Source organism: Sycon ciliatum, chromosome 10, assembly GCF_964019385.1.
Source record: "Sycon ciliatum chromosome 10, ocSycCili1.1, whole genome shotgun sequence".
Lineage (NCBI taxonomy): Eukaryota > Metazoa > Porifera > Calcarea > Leucosolenida > Sycettidae > Sycon > Sycon ciliatum.
This window is the reverse complement of record NC_088652.1, coordinates 14,675,129-14,697,854: the sequence shown is the minus strand read 5'-3', so window position 1 is coordinate 14,697,854 and position 22,726 is coordinate 14,675,129. Positions and strand designations below refer to the sequence as shown.

Below are 22,726 nucleotides of genomic sequence, written 5' to 3'. Positions count from 1 at the left end.
GTCGGTCCTTTCGGCAAATCAGCAGGAAGGCCAGGAGGAAATTTATTGTATCAGTCATTCTACCTGATCTTTTGTACTGTTGTTCGTGTTTTGTAATGAAGCTGTCCGCTAAGGACCGCCAAAGGCTCTCTACTGTGTTCCGCCGTGCTGTGCGAGCTGCCTGTGGTGCTAAGTCACAGGACGACATCACGCCATTATTGACCACATTGGCGATTTATCCATTTGAACACTATAATTATGATTCTGAACTTTGCCCAGTTTATTCATAGAAATCATGTCATCATCTCACTGCCTACTCTAACGGAATTATTTCCACCGATCAAAACAGGCCTTAGAACTAGAAGCCACTCTAATGCTTCCATTGCCATATCTAAGCACCGGACAACTGATGGAGAGTTCTTTTCTAATCGTGCCGCAATTTTCTTTAATACACTGCCTGCCGAGTGGCGCAGACACCACCGTACCTCTACATTTGCAAACCAACTCAGGGATCTTTTTAAAGACCCAGTGGCGTTTAAGAAGTATTTTGACCTTCTTTTTGGAATCTGTTGAGTTTCTCGATGATCTTGATAGTTCTTGTACTAAGCTTGAAGTTGACTTGGTGTTTGATTACTGTACTGCTTGATGTCTGGATTTCAATTTTTTCTATTTTTTTCTTTTCTTTTCTTTTCCTTTCCTTTCAACTTACCCCATTATCGGCCCTATTAAGAGTTGTGTGTATCACTGTTGAGGCAGCCGATGGTAAATAAAATAAATACTACTACTACTACTACTACGCGGTTTTCCCCGTTCAGTTTTTCTATATTTCGGCCAACGATGTCCCTGATCTGTTCATCAGGGAGTCGTACAAGCCCGGGTTTGTGTGACTCCACGTCACAGATCTACTCACACGATCAGTACTGTACATGTACAGTCATGTGTGAACTGTTCAAAAAATAAATAAATAACTGCCTTTGGCTCGATTTCGGTGCGGGAGGGCCCGGGAATCTCTATTTTTTTTTGGTCTCGCCTAAGAATAAGACTTATTTTTATCTTGAAAAGTGAATGATATAAAGGATTAAAGGAAGAGGCTGTTTTACGGTTAATATTCACTGCTCACGGCAAATCCTATGTCTAATTTTGAACTCTGGATAGGGGATGCCTAATTGGCTGGACTTTATACAGGGAGTGTTGTCCGCATAAAGACTCTGTATAGTTGATTTCAAAGTTTGGACTCTGTACAGTGGATTTTGGACCTATGGACACTATATAGGGGTGAAGCCAATTGGCTGGACTCTATACAGGGAGTGATGTCCATCTAAACGTTGAGCTCACAGTTGATTCCAAGTTTGGACTCTGTACAGTGGATTTGGGACCAATGGACTCTATATAGGGGCTAGATTTCGAGAGCGACAGGTTCGTAATTCTGATTGGTACAGCGCCGCATCAATATAGATTATCTTGTCACACTGGGCAGGGAAGAGCAGCGAGTCGCACAAGAAAGTAATCGGCTACGCGGAATCAGTTCCATTTGCAAAACGGCCGAGATTGCTCACCTCAGGGATCGCTCGCCAAGCTGACATCGCAGTTCCCTCGCCTCCAGTGCAACGCTCGGAGTATCCAGCGAATCGTGGAGATTTGCAAGTACTGTACGAGTCATTGTCGTTCAAATAAATCTTGCAAAGAACGGCGACTGATTTGAACCACACAGGCAGTCGTGCTGCCCACGCGAAGTCCAATAGAGAAGGCGATCGTCATGGTTGACTTCCCTTTAGAAAATAGCCAGGCAGCGGAGAGGAAGAGAGATGAGATTGCGAAAAAAAAATTGTCACCAGCGCCGGGAGCAGCGACAAGGAGGACCAATAACGTATGAACCCTTCGTTGGACAATAAATTCCTCTTGGCCAGTTGTCATTCTGTACCTTACCTTCCTTCATACCAAGTTTTATCGTCTCAAGTGCACTTGTTGATGTCCAAAGTCAAAGTTCAAATTGGACGATGTTTTACCGATACTTGTAGTTTTACTCTCTCTCACGAAATGTAGATGGGCATGACGTAATTCTCCAGTCGCAGGATCGCGAAGTGCGCTGGAAAGTGGAGAAAAGGGAGTGGGAGCTTTCCTGGCAGTGGAAATATGGTGTTGCCCCAGGGGCTATGCTTGGATTCGGCATCGCAGCTTACTCGCGAGAGAAGCTCACTTCAGAGCAAGACGCCCTGTTCTGTGCTGAAGTGGACAAGTGGATCGAGAAAGAGTGGCTGATTCCACACGATCCGATGGTGCATGGTGAGCCAGCAGCAGTGTTACCGCTCCTCCCCCAGGTGCAAGAGCACAAGGTAACGACAGTCGTTCGACCAATGCTCGACTACCGCTGACTCAATGCCCAGCTGCAATCGGACCCTGGTGGTGATGCACCTGCCTGTGAGGAGTCTCTGCGTAAATGGAGAAAGGCTGGTTGCCCGGGAGATTTCAAGCTCTTGGACATCAAGAAAGCGTATCTCCAAGTCCACGTCGCTAAGAAGTTTCTGAAGTACCAGACTGTCCTTTGGAACGGAAAGCCATACGTGATGACACGAATGGGCTTTGGGCTCAGTAGTGCACCGAAGTACATGGGCATCATCGCCCGTTATGCAACGCGCGGTTACCCGAAAAGTTGACAGCTACATCGATGATATGCTGACCCCGTCAAATTGCGCTGACGCCGGTGCCAAGACGATGCTTGAGTACAGCCTGCCCACGAAGCCCGTCGAGCCGATGGAAGAGTCGAGAGGATTGAGCCTGCAGGTGTGCGACGCCGGAAGCGAGGTCACCTGGCGACGCCGAGATGGCAGCAACCTCCGTGTACCGGAGGTCTTGACGAAGCATGCCATATTCAAATGGTGCGGTAGGCTAACAGGTCATCTGCCAGTTTGTAGTTGGCTTCGCCCCGCCTGCAGTTACATCGAGGATAGGCTACCGTCTTAGCCGTTCTATGCTGATGTACTGATGCTGATGGACTACTGTGCTAGCGTGGTTGAAGTGGACGGACGTGGTGGTTGAAGTGGACGGACACGTCATTGAAGACCGATCATGGCTTCGACCAGCCGGAGACACACGACATATCAATGTGAGCGAGCTGGAAGCAACGATCAAAGGACTCAACCTCGTCGTTTGCTGGGGTGCTACAAAAGTGCGGCTCATGACAGATTCGAAGTCTGCAACTAGCTGGATGAACGATGTGGTGACGAACTCATACCGTGATCGTACCAAGGGCCTTCACGATGTGGGGGTGCAGCGATGTCTGCAGATAGTGTGGGACATTGTCATTGTAGCTGGCCTCTCTGTCATAGTCGTATGGGTCTCGTCTGCCAAGAATCGAGCTGACATCCTAACGCGTGTCCCCGCTACCTGGACTGCTCACGGCAAAGCGCTGTTGAAGGAGAGCAGCATTGCAGCAAGCCTCGTCGGTGGACCTGCTGGTGGTCCAGTTCAGCAACACGACATTGCGGCTGCTCAGCACACCAATGCACTGATCACTGAGGTGATCTCGCAGATTGAAGGAGGCCGCCCACTTCATGAGTTGTTCACGAAGGTCGGTTGACAGCTTGTGATCGTGAATGGCCTGCTGTGCCTATCGATGGAGTCGTAGAACTTCCAGTCGTGGCATCGAAGCTAGTCGCTGATATATTGTCTGCTTCACATACGAGGACAGGTCATGGTTCGTGGAATACCATGTATGATGTTGTTCGTAGCCGCTGCTACTTTCCGTATATGGCTGCCCAGTGCCAGCGGCACGTTCAGGAGTGTGTACAGTGCAAAGCAGCTGACAGCCGCCGCAAGACATCTATGCTGCCTACGCAAGCAAGCATCGCAGGGAGCCCGTGGTCAGAGGTGGTCATAGACACACTTTAACTTGGTCAATAGCGCAGTGGCCGCTACCATTGTGCGCTAGCGGCAGTCGATTCGTTCACTAAGTGGGCCGAAGTTATCCTGTTGGCTCGACATGATGCTTCCGCTGTTGCCAAGGCGTTCATGGCACTGTGTAATCTCTGGGGCCCGCCGAAGGTTGTCCGCATGGATAATGGGTCTGAGTTTCGGAACGCGCTCGCTGAGTCTGTCTTCAAGTACTTCGGTGTCCGAGTGAAGACAGGAGCCGTCAGACACCCACAATCCCAAGAAACTGCTGAACGCTTCATCAGGACATCGCTTGGCCTGATTTGGAAGTTGGACGGCAAATCGAGCAGTTGGAGAGACAACCTGGACATCCTGCTGTGACTATACCGACAGCGACCCCATGCCTCTACACCCCTGAACAGGAATGTTTTGGTGTGTGCAGAGATGTCAATAAAATGATTCCAAAGAGTTCTTAGTATTGTATACTTGCGCCCATCATATGCCCCGCAGCCCACAAGAGGAATATTACAACATTACTTTTCCTCAAAAAAAATGCAAACTACTTGTAACCAATCTCGTACCCAGCACTAAAGCATGTATTTGGGTTTTCCAGCACTTGGTTTGGTTGGTTTGGTTTTTATTTTTTCAGTTCGTTGCCTCAACAGTACAAAGTACAAATATCAAGAGGGACGAACGAAAAGAGAAAATAAAACAGAGCAGAGAGAAAGATGGAACTGAAAGAAAAGAAAAACGGAGAGAAACGGAGAAGGAATGTGGACTGGGCGGATTCATGAACCATTACTAGAGAGAAACGGAGAAGGAATTTGGACTGGGCGTATTCATGAAGCATTACTAGAGCAGGGCAATGCATGAACAGAAGGGGCAAGTCCGTCGATATTCATGTTTAAAAAATTCCAAGCCTTATTTTATTGGTGAAATACATTTTCAAAAAGGAGGGAATATAGGGATATAGTCAATTTGTCGTCATTTAGAGCGTGCAAATGTTCTGTAGAAAATGATCTAATGTCCTCACTTCCTTTCAAGTGAGCAGGGAGGGCATTCCATATAAGGGATGCTCTGGAGGAAAAGGAATTGTACCCAACCATGGATTTATACAAGCAAATTGACAAATTGTTTGTTGTAGTTCCACGAGTTGACCGCTTAGAGGTGGGCAAAGGGAAAAGACTGCGTAAGCATGATGCAGGCTGAAAAATATGACAAATAAACGTAAACGTAAGAAATTGATAAATGTATCGATATTCAAGGTGTTTTATTTGAAGAGAAGCAAAAAGGGGTGGTACAGCAGCATGATATGAAGCACCGCAGGTAACTCGTACAGCTCTACGGAACAAGGTAAACAATCTCTCCCTGGACTGTGCTGATAGGTGAGATGCATAAACAGGGAAACAATACTCAAGGTCGGGATGAATCACACTAAGCAGGTACTGGCGACGGGCAAATGCTGCCATTTGTCGGAAGGTGCGTCGCAACGCGTCTATCTTGCGTGACACCTTGCTGGTGAGGTGATCTACGTGTGGAACAAATGAGAGCTTGTTATCGATAAGGATACCAAGGCAGCGAATTACACTCACTTCCCTTAAGGTAGTGCCGCCCAATACAACAAGAACGGGTCTTTCGGAGCATTCTTCGGCAAGATCCTCATGACCACGGTTTTGTCAACATTAATGCTCATGCCCAGTGATCTTAGTTCATTGTGTAGCTTAGCGAGAGCCGAGGACACGACATCGGCGCATACTATTGGATCTCGTGAGGAAGCGTACAAAGTCTTGTCATCGGCAAACATGAGGAGCTTTGCACCGCTCCCTGCAGCCAGGTCAGGTAAGAGTCGCACATATAGGTTAAAAAGGGTAGGACCCAAGATTGTTCCCTGCGGAACCCCTCGGGTTACAGGGAGAAGAGATGATGTTCCAGAGGCTATACATACACGCTGGTACCGGCCATTCAGGTAGGAAGCGAACCATTTCAGGGCAGAACTATGAATGCCTCACTAGCTTGTAAACAGTTTGTCAATTGACTGATTAGAATGTTGTGCGTGAGACTGCCTCACTTCGTAATGTATTGTGCATTATACTCAACGAGAGAGCTTGGAAGCTCAGGGCCGTACGCTATGCTTTTTTGCCTTGATGACCTAGACAAAAAAAGCATAGTGATGTTATAGATTCTTTAAAAAAATCCTTTTTTTAAGACATAACCTGGGATTCGAACCCGCACTATCGCGCGCCCTGCATGCATCCCCCGATACACTTCGCATACATACTAATTCTTCCAAGTTGTTTCACATTGTGATCTTGCATTTGAAAGCCCTATTTGAATCTTTTTTTTTTTTTTTTTTTTTTTTTTTTTTTTTTTTTTCTTCTCTTGCCATGGCTGGCTAACGCCCCCTCCTTTGCATTGGCTTCTGCCATTGGACGGTGAAATAATAATAATATGCATTGTGGCCAGCCGTCTTTGATGGCACGGTACGGTAGGGGATAGGTATGGGACAGGTACGATCGAGGGTAATACGACACCGTCTCCCGTACCGTACCGTACCATCAAACACAGCTGGCCACATACAGCCGCCCGCAATATTCAAATAGGGCTTTCAAACGCAAGATAATAAGGTGAAGCAACTTGGAAGAATGGGTATGAATGCGAAGTGTATGGGGGAATGCATGTAGGGCGATAGTGCGGGTTCGAATCCCAGGATATGCCTGAAAAAATAGGAGAATTCAAAAATTTATAACATCCTATGCTTTTTTGCCGTCAGATACGGATAGCGCCAGGCGTGACACAAACAAACACATAAACAAACACCAAATTAAAGCTGTGTGGACCCTGGCTAGCGCCAGACGTTACTGAAGTAACGTCTTCTGCATAGCTACGGGAATAAAAGTACTTTTCTGATGGATAACGCATAGGAATGTCTGGTCATGTGTGTTACCTGTACACAGACCGGTGGTCTTCCTGTTCATTGCGCTGCCAGGAATGGACATCTGGAAGTAGTCAAGTATCTACTAGATCTCCAACCCGACACGATCTCTGCAAAGAACAATGTAAGTCGGACAATCTCTATAATTGATTCTCCTTAAGAATTTTTTTCCAGAACACGGTTTGAGCAATATATTCGATCGCAACAAGTAGCATCTAGTCACTCACCGTCACGCCAGGCCAGAGCAACAGAACTTAACCTTACGGATTCCACCATCTGCCCGTAGAGCAGACCATGGCACACCATTCACTCTTGGGTCCATACAATGGCCCTTCCTACATACTGAAGTGGCGTAAATATATGTTGGACTCAGTATAAAGTCCATGCACTATATGATGTCCATCGCCCTACATAGAGTCCATTGGTCCAACATCGACTACCGTAGTTCCGCGCATATAAGCCCATGGGCCTATATCCGGATATAAGCCCACCTCCGTTTATAGGCCCATGGGCTAATAAACAGACCCAAACACCGTTCTGGAACCGATAGAACAGCATGTCAGTGCAGACTACATTACCAGTTCCGGTACCTACGGTAGGCGGACAACCGTGCACGGACTTGTACTTTTCCGCGTGCCAGCTGCCTTCAAAATTCGAATATAGGCCCAGGGCTAAAAAAACGAACCATTATTACTGATTTTTTTCCGGGAAAATGCATTATTTTGTATATTAGCCCATGGGCTTATACATGTATACGCAGAACTACGGTATACAGCGTCCAGGAGTCCACTCAATTTTGATCAGCTCCATCCAGCCGCGCAATCCCCTATAAGGAGTACACTTTTTCTACAAGTCCCCTATTCACGGTCCAGGAGTCCAGTTTATCCAGTCACCCCATCCTAGATCCTGTATTTAGTAAAAAAAGAGAACAAACACCTTTTCAGTTTTGCTTGCCTCGTGGCGGCGCATTCCTTTCTTCACTTCAGCCATGGCTGCCAGTTCTGCTGTGCTGTTGCTGACAGGAATATGTCTCGAGGTAACCAAGGAGGAAAAGGAGACGTTCAAAATCCAATCTGGAAAGCGTCTTGTAGTTCTCTGAAGACGTTTCATCAGTGTGCGGGATGAAAGCAGAAATAGGAGAACGAGAAAATTCCACACAGTTCAAATCTGACGAGTCAGGTACGCTGACACTCTCTTTCGTTCGACGCCGCAAGGATCCCCTGTTTGACTGGCCATGGCTGCCAGTTCTGCTGTGCAGTTGATGACAGTAAGACATTTGAACGGTTTCATCAGTCCGCGAGATGAAAGCAGAAAGCGGCCCCTCGGAGAGTGAGAAAAGTTCAGCACAGTTCAGATCTGACGAGTCAGATACACTGACACTCTCTTTCGTTCGACGCCACAAGGATACCTTGTTTGACTGGACAAGAGCTGCCTGTACCACCGTGTCAAAAGGCTGTCCAACTACATGGCAGGACAATGACTGAGGTAAGGAAGCTTTCACTCGTTTCGATTGGTCTGCTGTTCTGTCGTTATGCTTGAATTTTTCCCATTTCAAGGAGCGTATCGCGTTTGTTTGATGTTGCTTGAATGAATGTCCTAAAAGTAATCAACGACTTCGTAATAGTTGCGTGACAATACTATCAGTCCTCAAGGACAGCAAGGACTTTGCATCAATCGTCTAGCTATAATCAATTTTATTTCATGAGAAATGTATTTTGTCCTGTGATAATTAATGAACTCCACGACACTCTTCCTCGTATGATGTCAAATGCAATGGGATCCACAAACGCAGTGCCTGTGTACTAGTAGTAGTAGTAGGAGGATTGCTTGTATGCCGATGACAAGAAAAATATTCTCAAGATAATACTCGTATTCCATGAAGTAACCGTTTTGATGTCACAAACATGACATTGTGTCAGTGAAATTGCCTCGTGACGACAAATCATTGCATTTCCATCTTGGAGAAGACTGTTTGACTGACGGTAACGCTGTAACACATGTATGTTGGTGTGTCTGTGCATCTTGGGTGTACACAAACGATCTTATTCCTCGTATTACTAAGAGTTTATTGTCCCCACCGTCACCTGTTCACAGGTCTTTGAGTGGATGGATTTTTCATTGAGCATCACATTCATTGAGAACTTGGTAGTTGTGTGCTTGTATGCATCATTACGGTAATAAGCGTATCCTTGTGCTATCTATTTGTTGCAGGTGTGCTGGTCTTCAGAAGCTTGCGGAACTGAGTGCTGCTGAACATTTGCATGGCCATGAGCAATGGTGAAGCTTGCTATTGCACTCTCAGCATGTGCTAGTATTATGCTGACTACTGCACTATGTTACTCTCTTATACTAATACATGTATGTAAACGTGCGTGCACCCGTCCACGTATGCATTCGTTTCGTAAAATTATTTATAATCCCTCTTTACTCTACGTGTAAATGGGTGACGTTTGCATGGCAGTTGGAGTTGCGTGTGTATTGTGTCTCTACTCTTTCCTTGGTCACGGTTTTCTTGGCGTTGTATAAGTTTGTGTGTTCGTATATATGTGTGTCAGGCGCGTCGCACCGACTTTGGAGGTGGGGCGGCCATGGAAGGGGGGTCGGGGGTCCTCCCGGGGAAAAAAATTCAAAAATTGAAGCCAATTGCAAGCATTTCCGGGCATTTGGTGCCATTTCAGTGTACGGAAACTACAATGAAAGACTTTTTGATTCTGCAAAAAAACAAGAAGATGCTGCGATCGGGGACAAACATTACCCTCCCCCGGGAAAAATATTCAAAAATTGAAGCCAATAGCAAGCATTCCCAGGCATTTGGTGCCATTTCAGTGTACACCCGCTTGCAGAAGGACATCGGAGCGCACGTACCACTCGCCGCAAGCCGCGCTGGTCAGGCTAGGTTCTCTGTTGCCGCTCCCAAGCTGTGGAACGCCCTACCCAGCGACATCCGCACCATCCCCCAACGCAGTGTGTTCAAGATGTCAGTCATCCCACATACGCTCGCTCCATGAAACGTATCACCCATTATTCCAGTCACTGTTGCTGTCGCATCCACTCGTAGTCCACGTCCACTGATGTCGACCGTGGTAGCTCTCTCGCTACTGTGTAATAGTGACATGATGTACCCAGCTAATGTCTCTGCTTCATTCAGGGAATTCAGAATAGGAAGTCTGCTGTACAACCCGCTCTTTTCTTTTTACTTTTAAAAGCGACTATTTGTAACATGGAAATTTGTTCCTTGGCTCACCATCTGAGTTCTTAAAGCTATTATTCATTTTCTGCTGCCCTGGCTATTTCTTTTATTAGTATTATTATTTTCTTTGCTAATGCGATTAATAGTATAAGTGAAGCGGACATTACAAAATGATGAATGAGAATACATGTATCTAAAATGGTTGTTCCTAATCGATTTTCTTGAGACTATCATCAGGGAAAAATCGTCTCACAATAGAGGCTATACGGAAAAACAAACTACTTATAGGTTATAGGATAGTGGGGAGTATACAAGTTGAGGTGTGAAGAAAAAAAAACTAAAGTGGGAGAGAAGACGAAAGAAATTAGAAGAAAAGATGTGAGAGTGTTCCGACGGTGTGAGCTACTACAAAAGGGGAGTGAAATTAAGGCGTGGAAGCAGGTGAATTTGATAGAGTGAGGAAGTGTGAGGTGTAGGTGTATGCGAATGAATACGTGTGTGAATGCTAGGTGAAGAGTCTCAATTTTGCATTCAGAAAGAAAATGTCACAAAATTGAGACTCTTCACCTAGCATTCACACACGTATTCATTCGCATACACCTACACCCCACACTTCCTCACTCTATCACATTCACCTGCTTCCACGCCTTAATTTCACTCACCTTTTGTAGTAGCTCACACCGTCGGAACACTCTCACATCTTTTCTTCTAATTTCTTTCGTCTTCTCTCCCACTTTAGTTTTTTTTTCTTCACACCTCAACTTGTATACTCCCCACTATCCTATAACCTATAAGTAGTTTGTTTTTCCGTATAGCCTCTATTGTGAGACGATTTTTCCCTGATGATATTCTCAAGAAAATCGATTAGGAACAACCATTTTAGATACATGTATTCTCATTCATCATTTTGTAATGTCCGCTTCACTTATACTATTAATCGCATTAATAAAGTTATTGTCTCCTCGTCGCCTTTTATTTTCTTTGCCTTCGCTTTCTTGTTATTGGGCAACTTGCCCGTTAGAATCTGCGAAGTAAAATAAACAACAACAACAACAACAACAACAACAACATGGACTTTTGATTCTGCAACAAACCACGATCGGGGACAAGGCTGTCCCTGCGGGAATTTGCGGAAAAATCCTCGAAAACCTGCGCAAGAAATTGCGGCAGAAAACAACAAAAAATGCGGCGAAAAGTGCGGAACTTGCCCGGAACTCGCGGAATTATTGGCAGAAAATTGCGGATTTGGGCCAAATCACGAAATTTGTTGTATCCTTAGAATCGCTATTTCCGTACTGTGGAAATAACCTACGAGCAGGATCATGGGAAGCACTGTATACTGCGTGAAAAGTGCAGAAAAATGTCAAAAGAAGTGCAGAAAACAACAAAAAACGCGGGAAATCGCGGATTTTTCAGAAAATCGTGGGTTTGGGCCAAAATCGCGAAATTTGTTGCGTCCGTGGAATCGCGATTTCCTGGAGGGACAGACAAGAATTTGCCACGTTTGCGCTGAGATCATCGCGCTTTGTTGCAGTGTGCTAAAAAAAAAAAAAAACGGCCGAAAAAGTGAGGCGGCCATGGCCGCGCCGGCCGGTGCGGTTCCGACGCCCTTGTGTGTGTGTGTGTGTGTGTGTGTGTGTGTGTGTGTGTGTGTTTGAAAACAATAACTTAAACCTTGGCTCTCCATCACAGCCAATTCTCTTTCGATTCTTGGTATTTTCTTGGCGTTGTGTGGGTTTGTATATTGTGTGTGTGAGTGCATAATGATTGAGATACTGTAATTTGCAGCATCTGCGAAGAGACCACTTGATTTGAGGATGCTGTTTGTAGGGTTTTTCATGTGATGAAGTGGCTGCAGTGGAGCCTCAATACTGTTAGGTACCTCCTCGCGTACCTTTTCTAGCTGGCCTGCATGCACTTGCGTACTCACCTTTTGTCTCCTTTTGTTCCGTTGGCCTGGGTAGCTACTTGCGCGCCCATATTTGCCAGAACTACTCAGGCCCTTTATCTTGGCGTTCAGAATTGCTCCCTTTCTCACTCTTCAATAATCACCATGTAGTCGTTTCGTTCGTCTTGGTCTCTTGTCCCGTCTCTAATAAATGTCGTTCCACCAATCCACCTGTTCCCGTTGTAATGTCTGGATAATGTGTCGTCAGTCGTCCTTTCTCGTATTCAACAATACTATTAGGCGCCATGAGCCCTGCTTGTAGTAAACATTGCATTAGTAGCACTGATACCTTTATGCAAATATGGGGTAGTCTCGCCTGCGCATAAGGGCGTACTCGTACTCGTGGTGTGGCCTGGGCTTTCTCCGGTACGGCTTCCCGCCATTGCATGCCAGACACCCCATTGTTGCGCGCCTAGCCACGCGCGTGGCTTTTGCCTGCTGCTCGGTTGTCAGCGATAACTACTGTTTGCCATATGCTGCAAACCTACATTTCTGCGCATGGAGCGCGAGGATGTCGTCTTCCTCCGCTCCGCAGTACATAGTCATTAGGCTCTTCCTTCGATGCATCGAGGACGATCCGTTTTAAGCGACTCAGCGCAACATGGGATACAAACTTAAACAAATAAACTTACTTGCAAGAAAAATTTGTATCCAGAACAGATCCAGTCAACTGAGCGCAAGGAGAACAAGAACAGCAACTCGCCACTCATATTTTTCCCGCGGAATTCAAATCGCGATTTTCTCGACTTTTCCACAAAAGATGTGGCCATGTTTTAGTGCGCTCTGGTTCAAATAACAAGGAAGCATACATAGTGTGCTGAAATGGGCTCGTCTATTTGGGTAGAATAGTAGAATATTCGTTTTGTTGTACGTTGCTTATTCGTTAGAATATTCGTTCGTGGTTTTGCTATTCGTTGCAACACTGCTCTTAACCGTCTACCTCTCCACACTGCACTCTTGGCCCACAGTCAGAACACCACTCCATAGCAAGGAAGTTCGTTCTTGAGTAGATGTTCCATATCCTCCAGACAGCTGTTTTCCTCAATATGAGTACCCCAGTAGAGGTAGATAATGAAGAGGGCAGTGTGGAGAGGTGGACGGTTAAGATTATTTTCAAATGGCCGAGTTTGTCCCTACTTCTGAGTCACACAGTACTCCAATAAGTCAATTGAAAAACGCTTCGGCAGTACTCTCGATGACGTAGTCCGGGTTTCATCCCATTATGGCCTCCATTGGCGACACGCGGGTAGAGGCATGGGGTCGCTGTCGGTATAGTCACAGCAGGATGTCCAGGTTGTCTCTCCAACTGCTCGACTTGTCGTCCAACTTCCGAATCAGGCCAAGCAATGTCCTGTTGAAGCGTTCAGCAGTTCCTTGGGACTGTGGGTGTCTGACGGCTCCTGTCTTCACTCGGACACCGAAGTACTCGAAGACAGACTCAACGAGCGCGTTCCGAAACTCAGACCCATTATCCATGCGGACAACCTTCGGCGGGCCCCAGAGATTACACAGTGCCGTGAATGCCTTGGCAACAGCGGAAGCATCATGTCGAGCCAACGGGATAACTTCGGCCCACTTAGTGAAAGAATCGAGTGCCTGTAGCACACAATGGTAGCGGCCACTTCACTTTGGACCAAGTTAAAGTGTGTCTATGACCACCTCTGACAATGGGCTCCCTGCGATGCTTGCTTGCGTAGGCAGCATAGACGTCTCGCGGTGGCTGTAAGCTGCTGTACACACTCCTGAAATTGCCGCTGGCACTGGGCAGCCATGTACGGAATGAAGCAGCGGCTACGAACAACATCATACATGGTATTCCACGAACCACGGCCTGTTCTCGTATGTGAATCAGACAATATATCAGCAACTAGCTTCGATGCCACAACTGGAAGTTCCACGACTCCATCGATAGGCACAGCAGGCCATTCACGATCACAAGCTGTCAACCGACCTTCGTGAACAACTCATGAAGTGGGCGGCCTCCTTCAATCTGCGAGATCACCTCAGTGATCAGTGCATTGGTGTGCTGAGCAGCCGCAATGTCGTGTTGCTGAACTGGACCACCAGCAGGTCCACCGACGAGGTTTGCTGCAATGCTGCTCTCCTTCAACTGCGCTTTGCCGTGAGCAGTCCAGGTAGCAGGGACACGCGTTAGGATGTCAGCTTGATTCTTGGCAGACGAGGCCAATACGACTATCACAGAGAGGCCAGCTACAATGACAATGTCCCACACTATCTGCAGACGTCACTGCACCACCACTTCGTGAAGGCCCTTGGTACGAACACGGTATGAGTTCGTCACCACATCGTTCAGCCAGCTAGTGGCAGACTTCGAATCTGTCATGAGCCGCACTTTTGTAGCACCCCAACAAACGGCGAGGTTGAGTCATTTGATCATTGCTTCCAGCTCGCTCACATTGATATGTCGTGTGTCTCCGGCTGGTCGAAGCCATGATCGGTCTTCAATGACGTGTCCGTCCACTTCAACCACCACGTCCGTCCACTTCAACCACGCTAGCACAGTAGTCCATCAGCATAAGTACATCAGCATAGAACGGCTAAGACGGTAGCCTATCCTCGATGTAACTGCAGGCGGGGCGAAGCCAACTACAAACTGGCAAATGACCTGTTAGCCTACCGCACAAGTCGAGCAGTTGGAGAGACAACCTGGACATCCTGCTGTGACTATACCGACAGCAACCCCATGCCTCTACCCCCGTGTCGCCAATGGAGGCCATAATGGGATGACACCCGGACTACGTCATCGAGAGTACTGCCGAATTGTGTGTCAATTTGACTTTTCGGAGGACTGTGTGACTCAGAAGTAGCGACAAACTCGGCCATTTGATAATAATCTTAACCGTCCACCTCTCCACACTGCCCTCTTCGTTATCTACCTCTGCTGGGGTACTCTTATTGAGGAAAACAGCTGTCTGGAGGATATGGAACATCTACCCAAGAACGAACTTCCTCGCTATGGAGTGGTGTTGTGACTGTGGGCCAAGAGTGCAGTGTGGAGAGGTGGACGGTTAAGAGCAGTGTTGCAACGAATAGCAAAATCACGAACGAATATTCTAACGAATAAGCAACGTACAACAAAACGAATATTCTACTATTCTACCCAAATAGACGAGCCCATTTCAGCACACTATGTATGCTTCCTTGTTATTTGAACCAGAGCGCACTAAAACATGGCCACATCTTTTGTGGAAAAGTCGAGAAAATCGAGATTTGAATTCCGCGGCAAAAAAATATGAGTGGCGAGTTGCTGTTCTTGTTCTCCTTGCGCTCAGTTGACTGGATCTGTTCTGGATACAAATTTTTCTTGCAAGTAAGTTTATTTGTTTGAGTTTGTATCCCATGTTGCGCTGAGTCGCTTAAAACGGATTGTCCTCGATGCATCGAAGGAAGAGCCTAATGACTGTGTACTGCGGAGCGGAAGAAGACGACATTCTCGCGCTCCATGCGCAGAAATGTAGGTTTGCAGCGTACGGCAAACAGTAGTTATCGCTGACAACCGAGCAGCAGGCAAAAGCCACGCGCGTGGCTAGGCGCGCAACAATGGGGTGTCTGGCATACAATGGCGGGAAGCCGTACTGGAGAACGCCCAGGCCACACCATGAGTACGAGTACGCCCTTATGCGCAGGCGAGACTACCCCATATTTGCATAAAGGTATCAGTGCTACTAATGCAATGTTTACTACAAGCAGGGTTCATGGCGCCTAATCTCTATAATAGGAAGCAGTTCCTTTCATGGCACGGAAGGACTCCAGCGCGTGTACTACACCTCAGCCAAGGCAAAGTACTACAGTTGCACTCGGTGAAATCCGGCCCTAAGTGCAAAGCCGGCGCCGCGAAGCCAGCTCCCATTACTTCACTGGCGATTTGTGTGTATGAACTCAACTGTACGCACCTCGTGTAAAATTTCGGAGTGCACTTGTTGCATGCTAAAAACAGTTCAAAATTTCTTTCATTAGGGACCTTTCGCGTCACACGTACGGGTACGAAACGAATGCTTATTCGTCACCTGGGTTCGAGGATTCGTTAGAGTCCCTGCGCAGAGCTCATTTTCACGAATGGAAGCCTCTTCATTCGATCGTGGCGCGCTCCGAATCCGTCAGGTACACATTTATTTGGCCAGGTACACATGTTTTGCCAGGTACACATTTTCCCTTGATTCCATGATCCATGCACGTGTGCGTGTAAACACCCGTACGCCAAGCTACCGGCCGTAGTCGTAGTTGCCATGCACATTTGCATGACAACTTGCGAAACCTGAATCTGTTTTCAACGAAACGATTAGGAGCCGAATCAAACTTTCGTTTCACATTCGATTCGCAGCAAATGAGAAAGGTCCCTATTCACTTAACGAAGTACAGCTCATGAAGAGATGGAGAAGAAGGACATGGCCATTCCCAAAATCTCGTACAGAGTCCACAGTGCAGACAGAACAGCAAACAAAGGACACACAAACATGCTCCGCAATCCCATTTCCAAAATGAGATGAAACCATTCTCTACAGTTTTCTTCGCAAGCCCTATTCAAAAATGGAAAATAATGAGTTCTTTTGAGGATATGAATTGAGTAGACGAGTACCCTCTACAGAGCAGGTCATACTCCGAGACAAATTATGGACATAACCGGTTACAAGAAGACTCACGTAAGTGAAACCGATCATCAATAATGTACTAAAATCGAGAACAAGTCACAAAACAATCTTCGATTCTATTGTCCATGTTCAGGTAAAGGACACATGCAATCGAGTTGAAATTCGGAGAACCATGGCAAGACAGGCCGGCAGCGGAACAATGCCGAGACTCTCACCTGTGGGCATGGAGTTTGTTGCTGATCACATCGCTGCCAATCATTTCGCGAGCAGTGAGAAGATTTCTGAGGTTCTGGACACGGAGCAACCTGGTAGGCAAATGGCAGCCTTCCAGCACGGTACGCAGAAGCCTCAGACGGAATAGTTACAGGTCCGGGCGCCCGGTGCGTAAGTTAGTTCTGAAAGAAGCAGCAAAGAACAGCCGGCTAGTATGGGGAATTGAGCATCGCCAGTTTGACTTTGACCGCGTTGTCTTTGCAGACGAGGCATGCTTTGCCTAAGGGTCCTGACGGACGTGTTATGTCCTGGTACCCGCGGGACGACAAGCCAATAGGCGAGGTGCCACACTATCCAGCAAAGGTGCACGTTATCGGGGCCATTTCACTTTTCGGAACCGTTGGGCATTTGTCCTTGGCTCCGACGTGGAGTGCAGCCACGTTCGCCCAAGGAATGGCAGCCGACATTGTACCAAGTGGCATCGAATTCTTTGCAAACGAGTGGTCTACGCAGCTCGACAATGCTACCTCCCACACGTCAGCTCAAGCACAGCAGGATCTTCTCGATAGTGGTGTACCCAACATCCTGTTTCAACCTCACTGCTCGCCGGACATGGATCCAATTTAGAATTTGTGGGCTGTTCTCAAGAAGAGAATAATTCCACCTCGCTGCGAGAATGCTGACCAGCTGTAGCAGGCACTGCACCTGGAGTGGGACTCGTTGGCTCCTGACACGGTTTCCTCATGCATGGAGTCACTGCCACGTCGTGTTGAAGCCCTAATCGAAGCAAACGGTGGCCACACAAAATATTGAAGCCCTGCTGCTCTGTGTATAAAATAAACTGTTTCGAAACGATCTCCGTCTTCTTTACTTGTCCTGAACTGAAATGAATGTTACCAAGAGTATATAACCCCCCAAGAGTGTGGAACTCTTGATACCCTTTCTATGGGGTACGCCGGCGGCGAAAACTCACATCACGTGGTCCAATGTCTCAGTTGTACGATTCCAGCCCGTTTTTAGCGAGCAGCGGAGTAATAAAAAAGCACTCTCTGACAGAAACTCACTGCGAGTATGCAAATCCCCAGCATGATCATGGTAGATATTCGGATTGCGCGCACGTTATCCTTCGTTTGTCCGTAGTACGAAGATATCTGAGACACGTGATGTGAGTTTTCGCCGTCGGAGACCCCAATAGCAGAGTTGCCCACTCTTGGGGGGTTATATACTCTTGATGTTACTCTTCTCTTTGTTTGGCGCGTTTTTTTTACACTTTGGTGTAAGCATGCATGTGTAACAAGTTATGGACAAACTCCATCAAGTTAACTTTGCCTCACCTTAGACGAGTTCCTGGGGTGGGGGGGGGGGGGGGTGTCATAATCTTCCAGTTAAACATGCGGCTTGCAGCGTTTATCCAGACAGAGCAATTTTTCTACGAGACAAGACTCCCAAGTATATATCTGTGTAAAGCACGGTTAGAATTTTTTTTAGAAAACACAGCACAACATAATGAACGTAATTTTAGAGCATGAGAACACAATAAAAGTATTGCCAATTGGTCTGGTCATAGATGGCAACACTGCCTTCAGAGATATGGGGAAAGGATACTTGATGTTGGCCGCACCACGTCCAGCCATTCCACGATATGACAATTGTCGTCGATTCCAGTAGAGTACTGGTGCTCGTGATATCCGTTTGTTGGTTTTGTTGTTGCTGCTTTGGATGCTATGGCTGTGTAGAATGGGAGGACTCCTCTTGGTGAAGCAGTGTGCGCTGGGGAAGCAGGCTGTGTACCTTACTTGCTGGACATCACCTGGGCTATGCTTCCATACGATGAGGTAAGATTTGTGAAAAGTATGTTGTGTTATGAATAGGTCTCCCCGTTTTGTCTGAGAAGATATGTTGTTTGACTGTGAAAACCTTTGCTCTGGAACCACTCCCCCCCCCCTCCCCTCACCTGCATAAGTTCTTATCAAAATGGTATGATTGTTTTTCATGAAACATGTAGCTGTACATGAGGTTGGATAACATGGACGATCTCCGTGTAAGCCGGTTTACATATGAGGAAATAGTACTTTCGTAACTGGTGGTGTTAGTGGACATTATAGTGTAACTTGTATTTCCTTGGTCCTTTTTATTTTCTATGAAGTCTCCACGTCGATTATTTGAAGAGTACTTTCTGCATTATGAATGTGTAAGAGAAAACTAACATGTGTTCTTCTCTAGTCTATTTCCTCACTGTCTACTTCAAGGTGTATTGGGTGTCATCATCGTGTACAGTGTATCTCTTTTTACTCTTCACTTTAATCCACTTTTTTGTGTATCATCCCTTTGTGTACGGACTGTACAACTTTCGATCCCCTGGGATCGAAACTTTTCAAAATTTCAATCGATCGTAACTCAGTCATTTCTGCTTTTCCCAAAAACTAAAATATGTAGATCGAAGAGAAAACTCCCAGCTGTCCAATGAAACAATCGCTGAAGCGCTCCGATGTGCGGTTCCAGAGTTACGAAGTTCGAAAGTCGAATTGCGGAAAATGTCGCGCAATAGTCGCTCGCGCAGATTTGAATGAGGGATTTCTCCATCATTCTGGCCATGCAGTGACGTAGAAAAACGTTCAAAATGGTAAACGGACTCATGGTAGTTTGTAAATTTTTTTGAAGTAACAGTTTAGTTGTTACGAGCAAGGAGAGCGAAATGGCTGATACAAGACGACTTCTGTCGGAATATTGGCGTTGCAGCTAAGACGCTGGGCTGTAGCGCTGGCGTTTTGACCTTCGTGGTGGCAAGCGTGGGCTCAATGTGTCCCTCTTGCGACTGGCTTTCCAGGAAGCCCAAGATTGAAAAAATCGTCAAAAGGAGAGTGAAGTTATGGCCCAGAGAAGTATGGAATTTGAGGTGAGTCGAAATCAAATTCAGTCTGTACACTCCGTACATAAAGGGTATTGAGCGTTGTCTGAAAGGTCTCTCATGTCTTACTGTGCACCTGTGCTATATACGGTGTAACAAGTAAAGTGGTCGGTGCTTTTCTGAGTGTTTCTTGTTTTGTTATACAATGGTTATTGTGACCAGTGAAATTGATGACAGTGAAGAGTGTATTGCTATACAAAATATTGATTCTGTGTTTCCAATCCAGGCCAAGGAGATCGTGGAGGAAGTCGAGAGAATAGCTGAAAAGAAGGAAAGAATGCCAATATTGGACTTGGTCAAGGTTAGAAATGTCATTCCTTAGCATTTCTAACTGCAGTAAAACCTGGTTTAAGCGACCACTCCACGGTACCACGGTACCACGGTACCACGGTGCAAGCAAAAACGGTCGTTAAAGCCAGGTGGCCTTTAGAACTAGGTCCCACAGTGTCTGTGTAGAGCTGTTGGTGCATGTAAAAATGGTCGTTAAGAGCAGGTGGTCGCTAAACCCAGAGATCGCTTACACCATGTTTTACTATATTTGCTTATGGATGAGAGGAAAGACAGATTGGTACAAGTTGTGTGTAACGAGCCAATCGATGTAACCAGATCAAATAAAATACAATTAGAAGATGTATAAAGCACAAAACTGACGGGATACTGAGACATTCAACGCCCTGACACCTAGATCTGACACATGTCCAAAGCGAAAAATGAACAACATTCCAAGGTGGAAAGCACAGGTTAGGGAAATCCAATGAGGAGAAGGGAAGCGCAAACAGGATGATAACAAGCAATAGTTACATCTCATTTGCAGATCTGTGTGCTTCTCTTGTGACAGGCGTATACATGTTACGTGATGTGTATCAGTGTACTTGTGTGTACTTGTGTGTGTTTGTGTGTGTATGTGTGTGTGTGTTTGTGTGTGTGTGTGTGTGTGTCCCATATGGTGCAGTGGTATGTGCAGCGATTTCCAATCGATAGGTTGCGGGTTCGATTCCCGACGATTATGGCCACACACGTCTGTCTTCTCTTTCTCAGCCTCTTCCTGACTTTTCTTTCATTCTCCTGGGTGGTTACCAACAGCCAGTGCATGCCGGAGTATGTGGTGTGATGTGTGTGAGGGAAAAAAAATAAAAAAAGACCAAAAAGTAGGGATTCACTGGCCAGAAAAAGCCACTTCATAGCTGTGTGGTGTACCGTATTTCCACAAATAGTAGGCCGGTCTACTATTTTCTCAACCTCGCCCTAACCCGGCCTTATAATCGAGGACGGTCTTGTATTCGAGGACGGTCTTTTATTCTTTCAACCCAGTTTGACCCTGGTCTTCTATTTCTCGCCACACAGTTTTACCCCCGTTCTTCCATTTTCTTCTACACAGTTTAAGCACGGTCTTCTATTTTTTCCCACAGTTTGAGCATGGTCTTCTATTTTTAACACAAGAACAAAGACTCATTTAGTAGGCCCGGTCTTCTAATCGGAGACGGTCTTTTATTTTTTCAATCGCCCCTGCCCCGGCCTTGTATACGAGGAAGGCGTTGTATACGAGGACGGCCTTTTATTTGCGGAAATACGGTAGACCAGGCTGAATAGTGGCGGCCAATTCTTCAGCCTTGCAAGCTGTTGAATGGTGCAATCCCAGCACAAGTTGCTATGGCTTCTGCTGTAGCATCGCTATCATCGCCTCCGGCGATGGGTGTCCAATGGTCCAATGGTGTGTGTGTGTGTGTGTGTGTGTGTATGTGTGTGTGTGTGTATGTGTGTGTGTGTGTGTGTGTGTGTGTGTGTGTGTGTGTGTGTGTGTGTGCGTGTGTATGTGTGTGCGTGTGTATGTGTGTGTGTGTGTGTGTGTGTGTGTGTGTGTGTGCATGTGTATGTGTGTGTGTGTGTAGGTGTTTACTAAGTCCACTATGCTCCTGAATGAATGCGGAAAGTGGTGGCGGGACCCTGCTGCTCAGCCGACCTTGGTGGTCTCGGCGTCTGCACAGACAAAGCGCGCCAAGAAAAATAGAGAAGGACATAAGAGAGATAGCAATAAATAAGATAAATTGTGCACTCATAACAACAGCAAAAATGAAGAAAGTCAAGTTCCATAACGTTTTCTTGTGACTGTCATCAGTGGAACGCCGTCACATAAAAATGTAATAACTAAAACACACACTTATATACATGTAGCTAATATGGTTTCAGGTAGAAATACAGCAGCTAACAAGTACAAAAAGCGAAGTTTGCACCTTTGCAATGTGTTATGAGTGCACAATTTATCTTATTTATTGCCATTTACGACTATTGTCTCCTCGTCGATTGTTTAAATACATAAAAAATAAAAAAAATTCACGGTTCGCGTGAGACTCGGCCAAAGGCCCAGTTTTCCGCATCCGCAGGAACGCCACCACCCTCTTGGATCAAGGCGCAGATGCAGCTCCTAAACGGTGGGAGGTGAGTAGATCAGACCCACCACAAAGTGGTCAAAGACCGAAATCCCATTCACTGCATCCATGTTTCCCTCGTGCCAGGCCACGAGTTCCCAATTAACTGTGGGTCGCAGCACGGCTGGAAAAAATCCTTCCGCTTCCAAGCAGGACTTGAACCTGGTACCCTCTGTTTCTCAATCATGGTCTTAGACCATCCCACTATGCCTGCCTGCATAAGAGAAAAAGAAAAACAAGACGAGAACAAGACATGTATACGGAAATGCAGCGCCCACTATTAGCGCCCACACATCCACTGCAGAGGGATAAAGATAAAAGATATGTTGGATAGTGAAATGGGGTCAATCAGAACTTAAGCTAAGGAAGTCAAAGAGCGTCAGTTGCTTGTTGTTTTTGTTATGTGATGAAATTGTATGCTCCAGACCAGCTTGACATGTGCAGAGTTTGGTATTGTGCGCTACAACCATCCTACTGAACTGATTACCAATGTGTGTGGAGCAGAAGGTTCAGGAAAATCTACCTTCATTGCATCCTTTACAGCAAAAGGTTTCTTCAATAAACTACTACGCAAGGAGCATCAACCGGACATGAAGGCAAAAGATTTAGCATCCCCAACAAAGGTGAGTTGCAAGCAAAGTGGAATGCAC

At 46.4% G+C, this 22,726-nt stretch overlaps 1 protein-coding gene across 1 annotated transcript in view; it reads left to right on the top strand.

Moving 5' to 3' along the window:
* Positions 1–6,810: 6,810 nt before the first annotated feature.
* LOC135825891 (mucin-5B-like) overlaps positions 6,811–22,726 on the top strand; it is a 39,614-nt gene continuing 23,698 nt past the window's right edge. Inside the window, exons 1-4 of the mRNA XM_065338526.1 lie at positions 6,811–6,905; positions 18,479–18,577; positions 19,877–19,951; positions 22,502–22,699. Of these exons, the coding sequence (XP_065194598.1) occupies positions 18,560–18,577; positions 19,877–19,951; positions 22,502–22,699 (291 nt within the window). The 5' untranslated portion in view covers positions 6,811–6,905; positions 18,479–18,559. The remainder of the gene's footprint in view (positions 6,906–18,478; positions 18,578–19,876; positions 19,952–22,501; positions 22,700–22,726) is intronic.